This window comes from Monomorium pharaonis, chromosome 6, assembly GCF_013373865.1.
Source record: "Monomorium pharaonis isolate MP-MQ-018 chromosome 6, ASM1337386v2, whole genome shotgun sequence".
NCBI classification, from domain to species: domain Eukaryota; kingdom Metazoa; phylum Arthropoda; class Insecta; order Hymenoptera; family Formicidae; genus Monomorium; species Monomorium pharaonis.
In genome coordinates this window covers 3,290,664-3,305,665 of record NC_050472.1, presented here as the reverse complement: position 1 = coordinate 3,305,665, position 15,002 = coordinate 3,290,664, and the positions used below count along the sequence as shown (strand labels likewise).

The 15,002-nt window shown below is 37.1% G+C and overlaps 1 protein-coding gene across 8 annotated transcripts in view; it reads right to left on the bottom strand.

The window, feature by feature from the left end:
* Positions 1-15,002, bottom strand: part of LOC105838861 (patronin) — a 62,553-nt gene that overhangs the window by 8,025 nt on the left and 39,526 nt on the right. For 3 of the 8 annotated variants that reach the window (XM_012684749.3, XM_036289109.1, XM_036289114.1), the window contains 21 exons: positions 13,451-13,666; positions 12,762-13,216; positions 12,300-12,415; positions 11,433-11,543; positions 9,985-10,066; positions 9,570-9,789; positions 8,935-9,451; positions 8,632-8,798; positions 7,947-7,958; positions 6,918-7,097; positions 5,469-5,602; positions 5,228-5,381; positions 4,950-5,145; positions 4,362-4,597; positions 3,276-3,450; positions 2,724-2,998; positions 2,294-2,578; positions 1,926-2,162; positions 1,675-1,852; positions 929-1,051; positions 294-389 (listed from right to left, as the gene is read on the bottom strand). In XM_012684749.3, coding sequence (XP_012540203.1) covers positions 294-389; positions 929-1,051; positions 1,675-1,852; positions 1,926-2,162; positions 2,294-2,578; positions 2,724-2,998; positions 3,276-3,450; positions 4,362-4,597; positions 4,950-5,145; positions 5,228-5,381; positions 5,469-5,602; positions 6,918-7,097; positions 7,947-7,958; positions 8,632-8,798; positions 8,935-9,451; positions 9,570-9,789; positions 9,985-10,066; positions 11,433-11,543; positions 12,300-12,415; positions 12,762-13,216; positions 13,451-13,666 — 4,165 coding nt within the window. The remainder of the gene's footprint in view (positions 1-293; positions 390-928; positions 1,052-1,674; positions 1,853-1,925; positions 2,163-2,293; positions 2,579-2,723; positions 2,999-3,275; positions 3,451-4,361; positions 4,598-4,949; positions 5,146-5,227; positions 5,382-5,468; positions 5,603-6,917; positions 7,098-7,946; positions 7,959-8,631; positions 8,799-8,934; positions 9,452-9,569; positions 9,790-9,984; positions 10,067-11,432; positions 11,544-12,299; positions 12,416-12,761; positions 13,217-13,450; positions 13,667-15,002) is intronic. The other 5 variants (XM_028190694.2, XM_036289110.1, XM_036289111.1 and 2 more) reach the window with 5 other exon arrangements.

Sequence of the window (15,002 nt, the reverse complement as noted above, 5' to 3'; positions counted from 1 at the left end):
AGGCGCTACTTAAAGAGACAAAAAAATTTTTTTAATAAAAAAAACGAGGGAACAATCATACCCGCAAAGTGTCGTGACCTTGCTCAGTCGCTCGTAGTAGAAAATAATCAAAGACTAATCAAATGTTCAAACATTCATCGCGTAAGTTTCTGATAGATTATAGTTGCCCATACCAGTGTGATACATCCTGCAATGAGTCTACTTTCGTCAAGCCAAACGTTTAAGAAACGAACAATCGTACAAAACCTGCGACATTCCCGCGGTATAAACTGTTAAGCAACAATCGAACCCACCTCTGGAAGTCTTGTAGGAGCCGCGTCGACCAAGCTGATTCACACTACGGCATGGTGAGGAACCCCTACCATCATCGGGCGAATCTACGGAAGATACTAAAAAAACGAGGTATCTCTGTTACAATTAATTTTCAATTCATTGCAGATTTTTACGCTACTTATAAATGTATAGATATATACGTCTTAAGTAATTCTCAGCCGTTTGCTATGCATTATACATCGAATTACAGATATCAAAAAACAAGGTACATGCCAAATTGAAAAACAGAAAGAAGTGCAGTAACATGAATAAGTTGTGAAAAAACATCTCATAGATCTTATTTTGTCAGTTACATATCTTTAGAATTAATTTTTTTGTAAAAAATATTCGTATCTTTAGAGAATTAAATACTATTGTCATTAAATTTAAACTAGCATTTTTCAATTTTCTTTGTATGCAACAATACTTATTGCAATATCTTAATATTTTTAATTCATTCACAGAATATCTTAAAATTTATTTTGTTGTATGAAAAAAAAAAAAATGATTAAATCGTTAACTTATTGCAGATATTTCCATGTTCAAAATTAAAAAAAAAACTTGCTAAAAGAGGTGTACTGTATAAGCGCAGTGAGAGAGTGTGTGTGGTGCATACCCCTGAGACTGCCGCCCCGATAAAGAGGGCCGGAACAACGTCGGTCATCGAGATGGGCAGAAGTGAGACTATCCTGCGAGCCTCGGTAGTAGTCTCGCCTCATCGTCGGAGAGGTCAGCGACGCTACAGTAAGTGTGTTAGTGCAAAACAATCGGCTCGGTATTTTCTGTACTATTCTAGTTTGGCGTCAATATTGCAATTGCGGGCTCGATTTAGCGGGCTCGTCGAGCGATTTACGCCATTGACACGGCGATAAACTAGCATAGACAAGAAAATCTGGAGCTCGTGAGCATGTGGTCAGGTTGAAAAAATTCGTAAAAAAAAACCAATTATAACGAAAAAAAAAAATTAATACAGCAAGAGTGACGTTGCTAAGATTACGAAAGAGAAAACGGCTTTGATCTTAAAAATCTTCGCCATGCAATGAATAAATGCAAATTACGGAGAAATATGCAAAATTACAACATCGAGGAGACTATGTTGCTATTAGAGTATTACAATGGGGAATGCACTTGCGACACAATAACTTGTAAAAAGACTCATCTTCTTGGTGATTAATTCAGAGTAATTAATTTTTCTATCTCACAAAAAACTTATATTTTATTTTTACTTCTTTTCCTCAAATATTATCAATACGTTAAATAATTTTTTAAAATTTCTATTAACACATTTAATCTCCAAGAAGCATTGATCTCCTTGCGACAGATTATTTATTTTCTGCAAGTGCGATTTAACGGCAATCTTACCTGTACTTAAGTTGGAAGAAGAACCTTTCTTTCCGCGACTAGGTGTAAGAGCCCCAGAATCCAATACTGCGCCAGCATCTCCATGAATCGTTTTGGGTCGCGGTCGAGCGGTTGCAGTCTTGTTACGTAATTTTGCTGGATTTATTGCATTCAGGAGCTCCTTGTCAATTACCTTACCCTGGTGATAACAATAAAAATATTTACGTTAAAAATTTAATTTCGTCCGTTTAATATCACTAAAAATCACTTACTTCTCTTTCCGCTTCCTCTATCGCTTTCTTCACCTTATGGTGCTCCAAGATTGCAGCACGCCGTTGCCGTTCCTCCTCTTTCTTGCGAGCTCTTTCCTCCGCCTTCAATTTTTCTTGTTCCCTACGTGCTTGGGCTTCGACTTCCTTTCTTTCCTTCATTTCCTCCTGCCTTTGCCTTCTCTGCAGCGACATCAGCATTATCCGCTCTTTCTTTTTCTCCATTTCATCCATACAATTCTGTAAAAAAAATTCAATTAAAATATCCTACACATTAAAGTTTTATAAACAGAACTAAAAATAAAAACGTATAATTATATAGAGTTATATAAAGTATTTATTGCTGTTATTTGTATAATATTAATATATACCGGATCAGGATTCGCGAGTTGATTCCCAATCACCAAACCAACTCCGGAAGCGTGTCGGCCTTCTGTGTTGCTGTCGCGCTGTTTCTGTCGTTCCCTCTCCATTTCCCGATTCCTCAATTCTTGCCCTCTTCTCTGCTGTTCCCTCTCGTCGATTTGCCGTAATCTTTCCCGTTCTAATTCCCGCTGAGCTTCCATTTCTTTCTGCCTTTCTAGCGCGCTAGTAGGAGATGATTCTAGGCGCATTGTAAGCTTTTCATATTCGGTGTAGGGTGATACGTTTTGTTCCTAAAGAAATAATCAATTGGTATCTTTAAAGAAATATTTATTACAAAATTCGGTTTAAAACAAATATAAAAAAAGATAGTACAAAAATAAAAATAATTAACAGTAGAATTAAGAATACGAAAATTTCGTTTATGACTCTGCTCACCTTTTTAGGAGAAGTTCTTTTTACTCTAAGGGTCGGTTTCGGTTTCTTGGGAGCGTCATTGTCAAAGGAGATGTAGAATCCTTTCTCGTTCGTATCTGTAGAATCAAGAGGCGTAACGTCCGGAGTAGCCGAACGCGACGTCTCTCTCAACGACGGATGAGGTTGGAAAGAATTCTGTGATATTGTAGGTCTAGTTGGCGATGGTATTCTGTACGTACGACTACCCGACGTAATGTTCAAGCCGCGAATACCCTGCGCGAGATCGTCGTCATTACCTGCAAAGTAAAAAAAAAGAGGCTTAAGAAAGATCTCTTATAATTTTTTTACATTTACACACACACACACACACACACACACACACACACACACACACACACACACACACACACACACACACACACACACACACACACACACACACACACACACACACACACACACACACACACACACACACACACACACACACACACACACACACACACACACACACACACCCAATGTAATATTTTAATAATATTGCAAAAAATCCATAAAGCAAAACTCAATTACCGATAAAAGATATATTTTGAGGCTTCATATCATCGACAGGCGGTGCTGGTACTGAAGTGTGCAACGCTGTAGCTTGCCTTTTCTCCGTTGGGCTTTCACATGAGATCGAGACGTGATGTACAGTTGATCTTTTGGGTTCGGGACTTTCGTTAATTAACTGACTTATTCGATGAACCTAAGATAATAAAATTATAATCACATAAGAGAACAAGATAAATATATATTTCATTAATTAAATGTCTTAACAAGTAATATTTTCTCATACACAAATTGTATAGAAAATGGAAAACAAAAGATCCATTTATGTCTAGCAATAGAATATATAATACAAAATACACACAAGACTTATATTCGAGGCACAGATCTGAGATAATATCTACAAAACACTATCACTGGACCGTTGTCATAATTTTGTTTCATAATTTAATAATCATTTTCTTTCCACATATCTATCAAAAGTAAGACACAAATGCATAAAAATAAGGTAAAGTCCAATCAAGGCAAACCTTAGTAAAGTAATCGCACGAAATTGCGGTTGAGTCAAGGAAGTACATATTATTTAAATTTACAAATCACTTCGAGACTAGAGAGATGTAAATCCGAGCCGCGCACGATCGTGTCTAGGCGCTAAGACTGCAAGTGTGGGTAGTGTCTGCCATGTTGGGTGTCAAGAACAAGCATCTATAAGCGTGGATTACATCACCAACTGGTTCTCATGCACATACGTACGCGCCTCGGGCCGATCCTTCGTATTGAAGTGACCAAATCGAGTTGATGAACGGCGTACGCATCGCGAACTTAGCTATAACTCTTTTCACTCACACAATAATCTGCTGCTGTGGGTGCAGCATTCTTGCCTCTCTTTCTGTCTTTCGTAATAAATTGATGCAGTCACGTGCACGCGTGCATTGTATGTAGAAAAGCTATTTGATATAAATATAAATAGAATTGTGACGAGAGAGTGAGTGTGATAAGAAGGCATGTAATAAAAATATATATCATTCTCGCCGAGATTTTGAACTTGTGTTCATCAATACAGAAGTGCGAGAGAGATCAAAGAAAAATAAAGTCAAAGGACACACTTACGGTGTTACGATGTTGCGGACTAGCAGATGTGGCTTGTGTTTGGTTAAAAAGCGACGAAGACGTTGGAAAGACGCTGGTCGGACCGGGGTGGCTCATTTGATTATTACACAGACTATGATCCCCGTTGAGGTACCTTGGTTCCTGAGTGTCGTGCAAAACGAATCCTTTTTGAGTCGGAGGCGATGCGGCCCAAGTCCTCGTTGGATCCGCGTACATGCGCATGTCCTGCTGATAAGCTAAGGAAAGACATTCAGAAATGATCTACTGAAGCGTATTAAAATTAAAAGAAAAAACATTACAGCCGTTAATTTTCAATCTCTAAAAGCAAATTTTGCAAGCCTTCTGATCAAAGTAACTTCTTTAAGATTCATGCAGCTTCCGTACAATTTTTAATATCATATATATGTATGTATAACAGTGGCTAAAATATCAATTATGTATTCATTTAAAAATTAATTTATTAATGTGTGAGTTTTTATTAATAACTGAATTCAAAGAGTTTGTATTATAAATTACCTATTCTTGTTATTATTTATTTTAATTTAATCTAAGCACTACTGTTAAACTAATTAAACTAATCTAATATACCAGCAGGTTGAGGACTAAATCGCGAATCCAAAGATTGCTGGTAGCCCACCGCAGCCATTTCATTGGCTAGACTTTGAGCAGGTGCCGGCTGGCCCCACATTCTCCTCTGTACTTGCGGCTGATCGTGCAGGTAAAATTGTGACTGTTGATCTTGCAATCTGGACGTTAACGCATTCATTGGTGGCATTCCATAAGTCTGTAAAGTTTTAAAAAGTTTAAAAATTTAAGAGGGAACGATTAATATAATGCGACGTGGAATGTGCTTTCCAGACACACACCTGCATGTGCTGTTGACTAAGACTCTGCAGTTGTTGAAGCTGCTGCTGCATCTGTTTCTGGTGCTGTGACATCAGGTGCTGTTGCTGAATCTGATTCTGCTGGCTCGCCAAACGCTGAATGTCCGCTTGAATCTCACTCAGACTATTGTTCATTCTACAACAAAGTTTCACGTTATGATACTCTTCCGTATAATTCGGTTGTAATTTTACAGAAAACAAGTACACGAAAGCGAGTACTAACTGCGTTATGGATTGACGGTACTGTTCGGGATCCATATTTTCGATATCCGGAGTGCGTCTGGTTTCGATGAATGGTGCATTACCATCGTGCTCCAACCACTTGTGCTCGACGTCCCGCACATCCTCACTAATTTCCTACATTCATTATCAGAGAAATGGAATGTGTCATATAGATATTACAATACTACGAATGCATACGTGTGTGTAATGTAGGAAAAATCCTCGATCCTGTTCAACGTTATTTTCAAATGTAGAATTAACTAATCAAATTACAAAATAATCATCACACATATGAAATCTCAAATTCTTTTATAATTATTTAATTATTTAATTGTTAAAATGTGCATGTATGCTTATCATTGTACATAATATATTTTTTACGAGAATAAAAAATAATCTACAAAAGTAAAATTAATAAAATAAAATCAGTAAAGACAAATTTATAATAAACCGTGTATCATTGAAGCCTGCACTTGCGTTTTTATGTAACACAAAATGTCTCGTTATTTGTGACGCTACACGAATATTTACCCGAAGTAAGCACGGATAAAACATGACGGTAGAATTAATTTGTCAATTATTACATTCGTAGTAATCAACGATCCACGGACAAATCTTAATCTCCAGTTATGATCCGGAAACTCGGTGACACTATCTATACATGCAAAATTTATCCGTCTGTTTGATCAATATCTTAAGTAACTATGAATAATGTCAAGGCTTCTCGAATTTCTCCAAGTTCTAGGTACTTTAATTCAAAGTGCATACTAATTATAGGTATTGAATTTAAATGACTCGCCGCCGTAAGTAACAGTATAATTAGAAGCAGAAACTTAAAATTAAATTTTTGTACAACCAATTAAATTTAGAGAGACATATGTACAAGTAAAAATGTAAAATTTCTGTTAGTGAAGAAAAGAAATTGTAAATATCGAATTATATCTTAATAGCCGTCACCCGATACTGATGTAAATGTAATACAGTGCTATTTTTCAGAGTGTTTAGTATTGCACCATGCGTGCCAGGAGCACCGTATTAAACAAATGCTCAAGTGGGTCTGCCACGTTATTAAATACATTTGTCATAGTCATTTTGAGGCAAGGTTTCATTTTCCTCTATGTAAAAGAAGCATCAGAAGCAAAATAATGGTCCGTTATCGAAAATAATTTCTACTAAAGGGGTGGATATAAGCGGCTGTACATTTCGTAGCATTCGTTACGTTCGTTTAGTTTCGTAATTGCTAAACATCGAGAGGGAGGATAATTATTTCTGTGCAGTTTTGCTACATCCGCACAGATATAGACAAAAGGAAAAGAACGTATTATATAATCGATACTCGAAAGCCATTCACATAAGCGCGCATATAATCTTCTAAATAAAATTTTAAAGATAAATTATATCACGCGGAGTTTCTCGTTTACATTGAAACACTTTGCTGGTAATATCGTACCTTGAGCGAGAAGGGTCTCTGTGGTTTTTCTTGAAGGGGTTGTTGGGGTACAGGGGCCGCCTCGGAAACACTCGTTGGGGTCGCCCCGGAAGATCCGGAGGTTACAGGAGTGGGGGGACCGACTGTCTCGGCCGGACTGTCCCCCCCGGACGTTGACGAGGAAGGAGATTTAACCTTACCCTGCAACCAGCCCAACCAGCGTGCCTTGTTAAGTACTCAGAGTCCGCCACCAAATCACCACCCAAACACCACGGTGCCGAGTGTCTTCCCGGCGACGAAAGATCACGTTATACTTAAGCGTATTATAAGTGCCAAAGCCCATTCAGAGTGGCTCGCAAATCATATTTAATTAAACAACAATTGACTGCGAGCAGTATTCACGCTATCTCAAATTTGTATATATGCATAAATATATACGCGCGCGCGCGCACGTAGTATAAAAATTATAAGTATATATATCTCACTCTTCTAAATACTAGTATGTACAAACAATATCATATATACTGATATATTATTGTAGTACTGATACTATAAAAGAGCTATAATACAATAGTTACACGCAATTTCAACTAGTGTATTACATTTAAAATGCTTCCACTGGAAATTTTCTTCTATGTTTCACACGTATAAATTCACTACTCTTTAGGTAGAAATATGTTCGTAAAATAGCATGCAGTGCTTTAAACAAAATAAATCTATCTCTTCCTCGAACATTGGTTAAACTTAATGCATTCACAATTCTATCAATACTTTGGAACTAAAACAAGAGAGAGAAATGAAACGTAAATATGCGTTGAAACGACTTACATACGACTGCAATATTAAAGAAAAAAGCATTTATCCACGCATACAACTAAAATGATATTAATTGCTTGAGTTCCAAGATATTGATATCGCTTTCAACAAAAAGTAACATGTGCATAAAGATTGCATTTTACAAAGTGACAATTTAAACTAAAACATGATTTAAAATAGAAATCTTCAATCCTGTTATAATGCAAAAAATTTAGTGTATCAGCATGCGCTTACCATCAAGTATAGCTGAAATGTCAGAAAGAAAGAATTGTGTTAAGACAATAACCGAAATTATTCGGCAAGGCGCAAAGAAAGAGGAGATTAAAGTCCTACTATGTACAACCAAAGCTTGTAAAACGATGATCTACATAAATATAAATAAAAGAAAAACAAATAAGTTTAAATGAAATATGAGCAAACGAAATTATTACCTGAAATTGATCATATATCTTACATCCATGTACTTTGCAAATAATACTAAAATTCGACTGATACTTTCATATATATGTATGTACAAGCAATATCAAACAATCAGGTATAATTACAATCGGAAAAACATAAGGTAGAAAACGTAAATAAAAAGAAGGAAAAGAAACTTTGTACTTTATTCTATACTAAATACCCGTGCCTAAATTACAAAAGTAGCTGTTACACAGCATGGCAGACCTTAATGTTGTGTCTCGATAAATCTCACAACATTTCTCTTCGTATTGAATTATATCACTCGTATTATTCTATATTTTTTACTTTTCTTTGAGAAACAAATCGTTGAAATTTTGAAGACTATAATAATAATATAGAACTGATACGAAGAACTAATGATGATAATGATGTTTAAGTGTTATTGTGTATTTGCAGTCTACATTATGTTTGGAGTAATTTAATTTAATTTAATTGTAATCCCATGTGTTTTTTTTACCTTCGTGACCGCTTGTAGAAAGGCAGCCTTTCCCACTTTTTGCCGCTGCTTCGACATAACAACTTCCATCTTTCGCTTCTCGTTCTCTATGTGTCGTCGCTTCTCTTCGAGCTTTAGCCGTATATTATTCAGTTGCGAGGCCATTACGGTATTACCGCCGTTCTCATCTAACATCACACAGTATTTACAGTAATTCCAAAATATTAAATATAAATAAATTAAATAAATAGCATATCCTTAGATACAAATTCAATTTCACTAATAATGAAGGTAAATGTATGCATCGTCTCTTAATAAATTTACCAATAGAATGTTGTTCCATCTGCTGCGACTGCTGATTACTCTGCTGTTGCCACGTAGTTGTGTTTGGCAAAGTGGCAAATGTCGTTTTCTTCTCGTTGTTCCCGTTGCCATTACTCTGACCATGTTTCCTATTGAATTTAGCGTCGTCTTGTTCCGTATACGTGAAATTGATCCCCTTTTCAGAGCTCTGCCTGCTCAAGTTCGCGAAACTGGCGAATTTGGTGAGGGTGTCGCCACCACCACCGCCATCCGCACCGTTGTCATTCTCTGCGCTGGAATGTAAGATTTGCCGAAGAGCGACGTTATTGTCCAGACTGCTGTTAGACGCCTGTCGTCGCAATCTAAACTCCTCGCCGCCACCGTAACCATTGTCCGCGATTATGTGTTGCACGCCGCTACTGTACGCATCCTGGACGCTGGATCGCGCGGGCAATGTTGGCTCGGCGGCGGTGTTACGCTTGCCAGTGTGCGTGCCTAGCTCTTTATCCGGATTTCTACCAAAATTGTGTAAATTATCCTGGATAAAAAAAATCACTCGATCATACTGCTTGTCCACTCGAGACAATCCTCCCACACTAAGTTTTCCCTAGCGCGACGACGAGACTAAAATGTCGCATTCCGCGCACGTAACGTACCTGAGACCCGCCGAAATTCTCGATAGTCAACTGAGAATCATCCGTGATACTGTTCCGTCTGGACCGACGTCCGGCATAGGAACTCCGTCGTTGTTCCTCCCAGTTACTCGGCCGACCAGCGGCTTCAGTTCTGGCTGAGGACTTCTCATCGGCTACGGAACTCAGCGTGGGAATGCCTTTGCCACGATGCACTACAAAACTCTCCTCACTACCTGCGCGCCTGTGTAAGAAAAATTAAGCTTAATTTCTATCATTATTTCTATCATTATTTCTATTATTATTTCTACTATTCTATATAATCATTATTCTTCTATTATATAATAAATTTAATTTTAAAACTTCTAACATTTACAACAAGTTTTATTAACAAATTCTGTAAGTCCGCAGGCATACATTGCAACATCTAATAACGCACCTGTCATCATACGAGTGACACTCGGCAGTTTGTTGCAAAGATTGCGACTTTCTCACAGTGCTGCTTGGTGTTGACTTCGTAACTGGAAAGATAATTTGGCGATGAATCGATCGTCTGTTTACATTTTTATTTAATTGGATAAGGAGCTTCATTCACTCAAACTATATTCAAGAAGATAAGATGCTCAACAGATAATAAATTTTCACTTTACGTTACATTAAATAAAGCTTACGCAACAGATTATTTAAGGGCACAACGTGAAATTCCCATGTTAATTGTTTTGTTGTTTTGTCCTACCAGCAAAATGATAAATTCAACATGAGAATATGCAGCAACGGATGTTAATCATTAACAAATGGGAATTTCAATGTGCAAATACCAAGGATTAAAATATTAACGGAAAAGCTTTATACATTTTGAGAGAAAACACCGTACAAAGATATGTATCGAGTCAAACATCACTACAAACTAATATTCTAATTTCTAGCTTTTGTCGTCGAGGGTCAGATTTCTGAAAATGAACATAACGTAAAACAAACGGCATACATGATAAATCATAAACCAATGGCACCATAAATAATACAAATGACAACGTCGCAACGTAATCGTACTAACTAAACATGGAGTGAACCTTATTAATGAATGACGACGAAGTTCTCATCTTTCTCACTGACAGTGACTGGTAGCAGCGCACACGACTCAAAATGACATGCAAAAAAAAAAACTATAAGATAAGCCAATGCTAGCGGTAGGCAGCCAATGATCGTGTCACAAAAATATGCGATTCGCATGCAGGTGTTTTTCTTGGGGGAATATATATATTGTTCTATGCTCTCACGATAATAATCGAGTGAAATGCAAACAATATGTGATTAGTAACAAGCAGTGCTCCTCACAATTTGTGAACTTCACTAAGAGATTAGTCCACGGAATCATATTTTTTTTAGCTTTTAATAAAACGTACGCAAAAGTTATCAATAAAATGGCATTGTAATTTTGCTTTTTCTAGAAACAATTTTGCGTCAAAACTACAGCATCATAGTAGTTTAATGTATTTTTTCAAAGCATATTAAAAGTAAAAAATTTTTATTATATGCACACTTTTAAATCCATGTAATGAGATGATGTTGGTCACACAAAAAGATTTATAAAAAAGCTAAATACTAAAATTTAATAACATAATAGATTTTAAACTTGATATTAGCAACAATTATAGTCACAAATATATTACACTTCATTATATACACTGTCTATAATTAGACAAGTGTGAGTTGCATGACCTACCATACCTACATATATGAATGATAACGCGACAAGGCGATCGTTAAGTCGCTGGTCCCTTCGAGACTTAAAAAAAACAATGTCAGTCCACGGAAACGCGACTCGCAAAAGTAGACGACCACCTAGTAAACATGAGATTGATTCTTTGTGTGGTAACGTGTGGATACCTGTGAAACCTGGCGCGGATATGGAGAGGTTGCTTCTCAGATCAGGTATCGGAGCTATAGACTGTGGCAGGCTTCTCTTATGAGCTACGCCATGACTATTGCGCGGGCAGTCTGCACCCGTCGCCGCGTCGTATCATGTGCCGGTTCATGGACAACCGGAAGTTGACGAAAGAAGAAGGCGAGGATAGCGTTGTCGTGTCAAGCGTCAAGAAGAGGTTACGCCATAGAAATATATGGAAATATTACAGTTGTAAATTAAGTGCTGTGTGTAAAGATAGTAAGTTCGTTGTTTGGCTTGGTATATCATATCTCTTTGCCTGTCGATCAACGGCGATCTCAATGTCCGCATTCGCAAAAAGGACCAATTGATATATCAAATGGAAATAATTAATCGCTGCTATCGAGGGGAATTCGGATCAAGAGGCTGGATTATCGAGTGTGTGTATTGACACTGATAAAAAGCGTGATACTGTTATAATTGCAGGTAACATTCCTCATTAATATTCAGTATTGATTACTTATTTATTTTATTTATTTCACGATGTAATGAATTTATTCTATTAATTAATAATTTAGAATAAAATTGTATATAATGCTCGCGTACGTTCCCTGCAATAATAATCAGTTTTTATGGAGAAAAGTATAATAAAATAAATAATACAACGGGTAAATGTAAAAGTCCAGTGTACAGCAGCCTTCACCAATCACATTTATCCACCACCAATTTTTACCACTCCTCTCTCTCTCTCTCTCTCTCTCTCTCCCTTTCGCTCTTATTAAATTTATATAGCTCAAGTGCCATATATTGTCGCGCAATATCTGTTTCTAATAGACAGTCTCATTCCAGATTGAAAAACGTCTACGTACCATCTAGGTATTGCATAACCCGCTCCTCGCCAGGATAGCGCACGCATTTCGCTGGATGAATCTCTAGGACGTTATACATATCAGCCAGAAAAACTACCAGGTTTTGCTTCATCGATCTAAAAGGTATGACTAAAATAATCAAAAGGGAAGGGACAGCCAATATTTATTCTTCCCAAAAAAGTAGATATTACAACCTCAACCAAAAATATTAAAGCACTTATTTTTTTTTAAATATTTTTAATTTAAAAAATCTGAACAGGAATTATTCTTTGTTTCAAAAACCTTTTAAACTCAAGATATGTGTTAATAAAATCAATAAAAAATATCAATACAAAAATTCTAGGTAAGTAAGAACATTATAGATGTCTAATACTTTTAACTAAGGTTGTATTACAGGAAATTTTTATTTATTATATTCCCTCCCGCCCCCAAAAAATTCCGAACTTAATTAAGCAAACACACCCTCTCATGTATGTGACGTCCTCAGGCTGCATGTGGAAAATCGAGTAGGGTAGACATTTGATGCAAAACGCGTGCACCAGAGAAAGATTGTGAAGCGCGTCCGCTACCGAGGGTCTTTTCGACACCCTGATCTCCATCCAGTTGAGCTCACCAGGACAGTAAAAGGCGATAACAGCTGCCAGGCCGACACCATCGCACAGGGACTGAAAGTCTTTGGCGGCGGGTAACTCGAGCAACCGCGTCTTGTCGCCACCACCTTCCTCGCTCTGAATCTTAGCGATTAACGCGTGCGACGCGTGATTGATCCAGAGTAAAAGACCCTTCTCGTGATCCGACGGCACGTCCACCTCAACCTGGGGATCGAACCGTCGTATCGCCGAGACCACCCGATCCCCCGTCACCACCTCTTTCGCATACAAGACCATCAGGCCTTCTATCACAGCCATATGCGCAGACTGTAACGAGATAAAGACATTAAATTATTCAAAAGTCTATTAAATTACCCAAGTGTTGATTAAAGTAATTTCATGCTATTATAATAGAATTTCTAGTTTCTGAAAAATATCACGATGAACAGCAATTACGTTAATCTTCCGACAAGTACAGAATTGTCATTTCTCGACAACCTTGTAAAAATGTTCAAATATTTCAGTGAAGAGGAAACACTACTTATGCGCTAGCAACCTTACCATCTTGAGTGGTGAATTTTGAATGAGGATCGTTTCGGTGAGCTGAGTATTGTTCTGCTCCGTGACGTAGACGCCTTTCCTTGCTAGGGCTTGCAGGATCCCGTAGTGGTTCTGATTGTGATAGTTAGGATCCGAATATATGTTGGCAAGCGCGAGGCAATAGAGCTCCGCATTGGAAAGCGCATGAACGATCTGTGGTTTTAAATGCTCTTGTTCCTGTAAACACAAAAATTTATCTCTAAATTAGCATTTATAAATTATATAATTTAAATTCAAAATAATCATACATCCACGGTCAAATAATTATGAGATTAATTAGAATTAGATTAATTATTCGTCTCGAGATATTTTGCAGATTTTTAATACAAAAATTCAACAAATGTACAAAATGTTTTAACATTTTTATAGTTTTTTACGTGAAAGAGCTAAAAAATATTATTCTATAAATTTTTACGCACCAATAATTTTATGATTAATGCGTTGAATGAATTAAACAATATAAAAGATAATAAAGTACATAAAAATCCTTGTGACTAAAGAATCTATGGTGAAAGTGCTACTAAGAGATGATCGAGTTCAAAGGAAACGGAGGGGAAAAAGACCTTGTCTTCACAATAACGTTTTATTCGTTTTGTTTTATTTTATAGTCAATTGTGCGAAAGCTTTATTTTGAGTAACCGACAAAAATCAGATATCGAATCCACCATGAAGATTTCTAAAGAAAGCGAATTACAAAAGAAACAAAGCTCAAAGAAGGAAAAACAAAAAACAAAGAACAAAGAATGAAACAAACTAAAATTTACTTACAAAATTCTAAACCTATTATTTTCATGTCATACTTCGTAATCTCTTTTTTTATGTATAGGTTTATACTAGTAATAAGTGTGAGATAAATGTACGTTAATAAAATGTACATTAATATAAGAATTTATCTTCAGATAAATACATAATAAAAAATAAGACACATAGTTAAAAGTATAATAGAATAAGATAAATAAGTAAAAATCTATATAAATAAAAATGTAAATGTTTGTTCCTCATCTAAGATCTCCGTAAGTTTTTCACCGATTGCTTTGAAATTTTGACACAACGTTGCATTCGTAACCGGGAGTGTTCTTATTGGGTCTGATTTTGGAAATACCGTGTGTTTTAAAAATGATGGCCATAATTTAAGTGTAAAAAATAGTTTTTCATTAATATTATTGAAATTTTGACACATTGAGACGGGGAGAGACGAGGAGAGACCGGGAGAGACGGGGAGAGACAGATAGAGACCGTGAGAGACGGGGAGAGACCGGGAGAGACAGGGAGAGACAGGTAGAGATAGGGAGAGACAGGGAGAGACCGGGAGAGACGGGGAGAGACGGGGAGAGATAGGGAGAGACAGAGAGAGACCGGGAGAGACGGGTAGAGACCGGGAGAGACGAGTAGAGACGGGGAGAAACCAGGAGAGACGGGGAGAGACCGGGAGTGACGGGGAGAGACGGGGAGAGACCGGGAAAGACGGGTAGAGACCGGGAGAGACGGGGAGAGACCGGGAGAGACCAGGAGA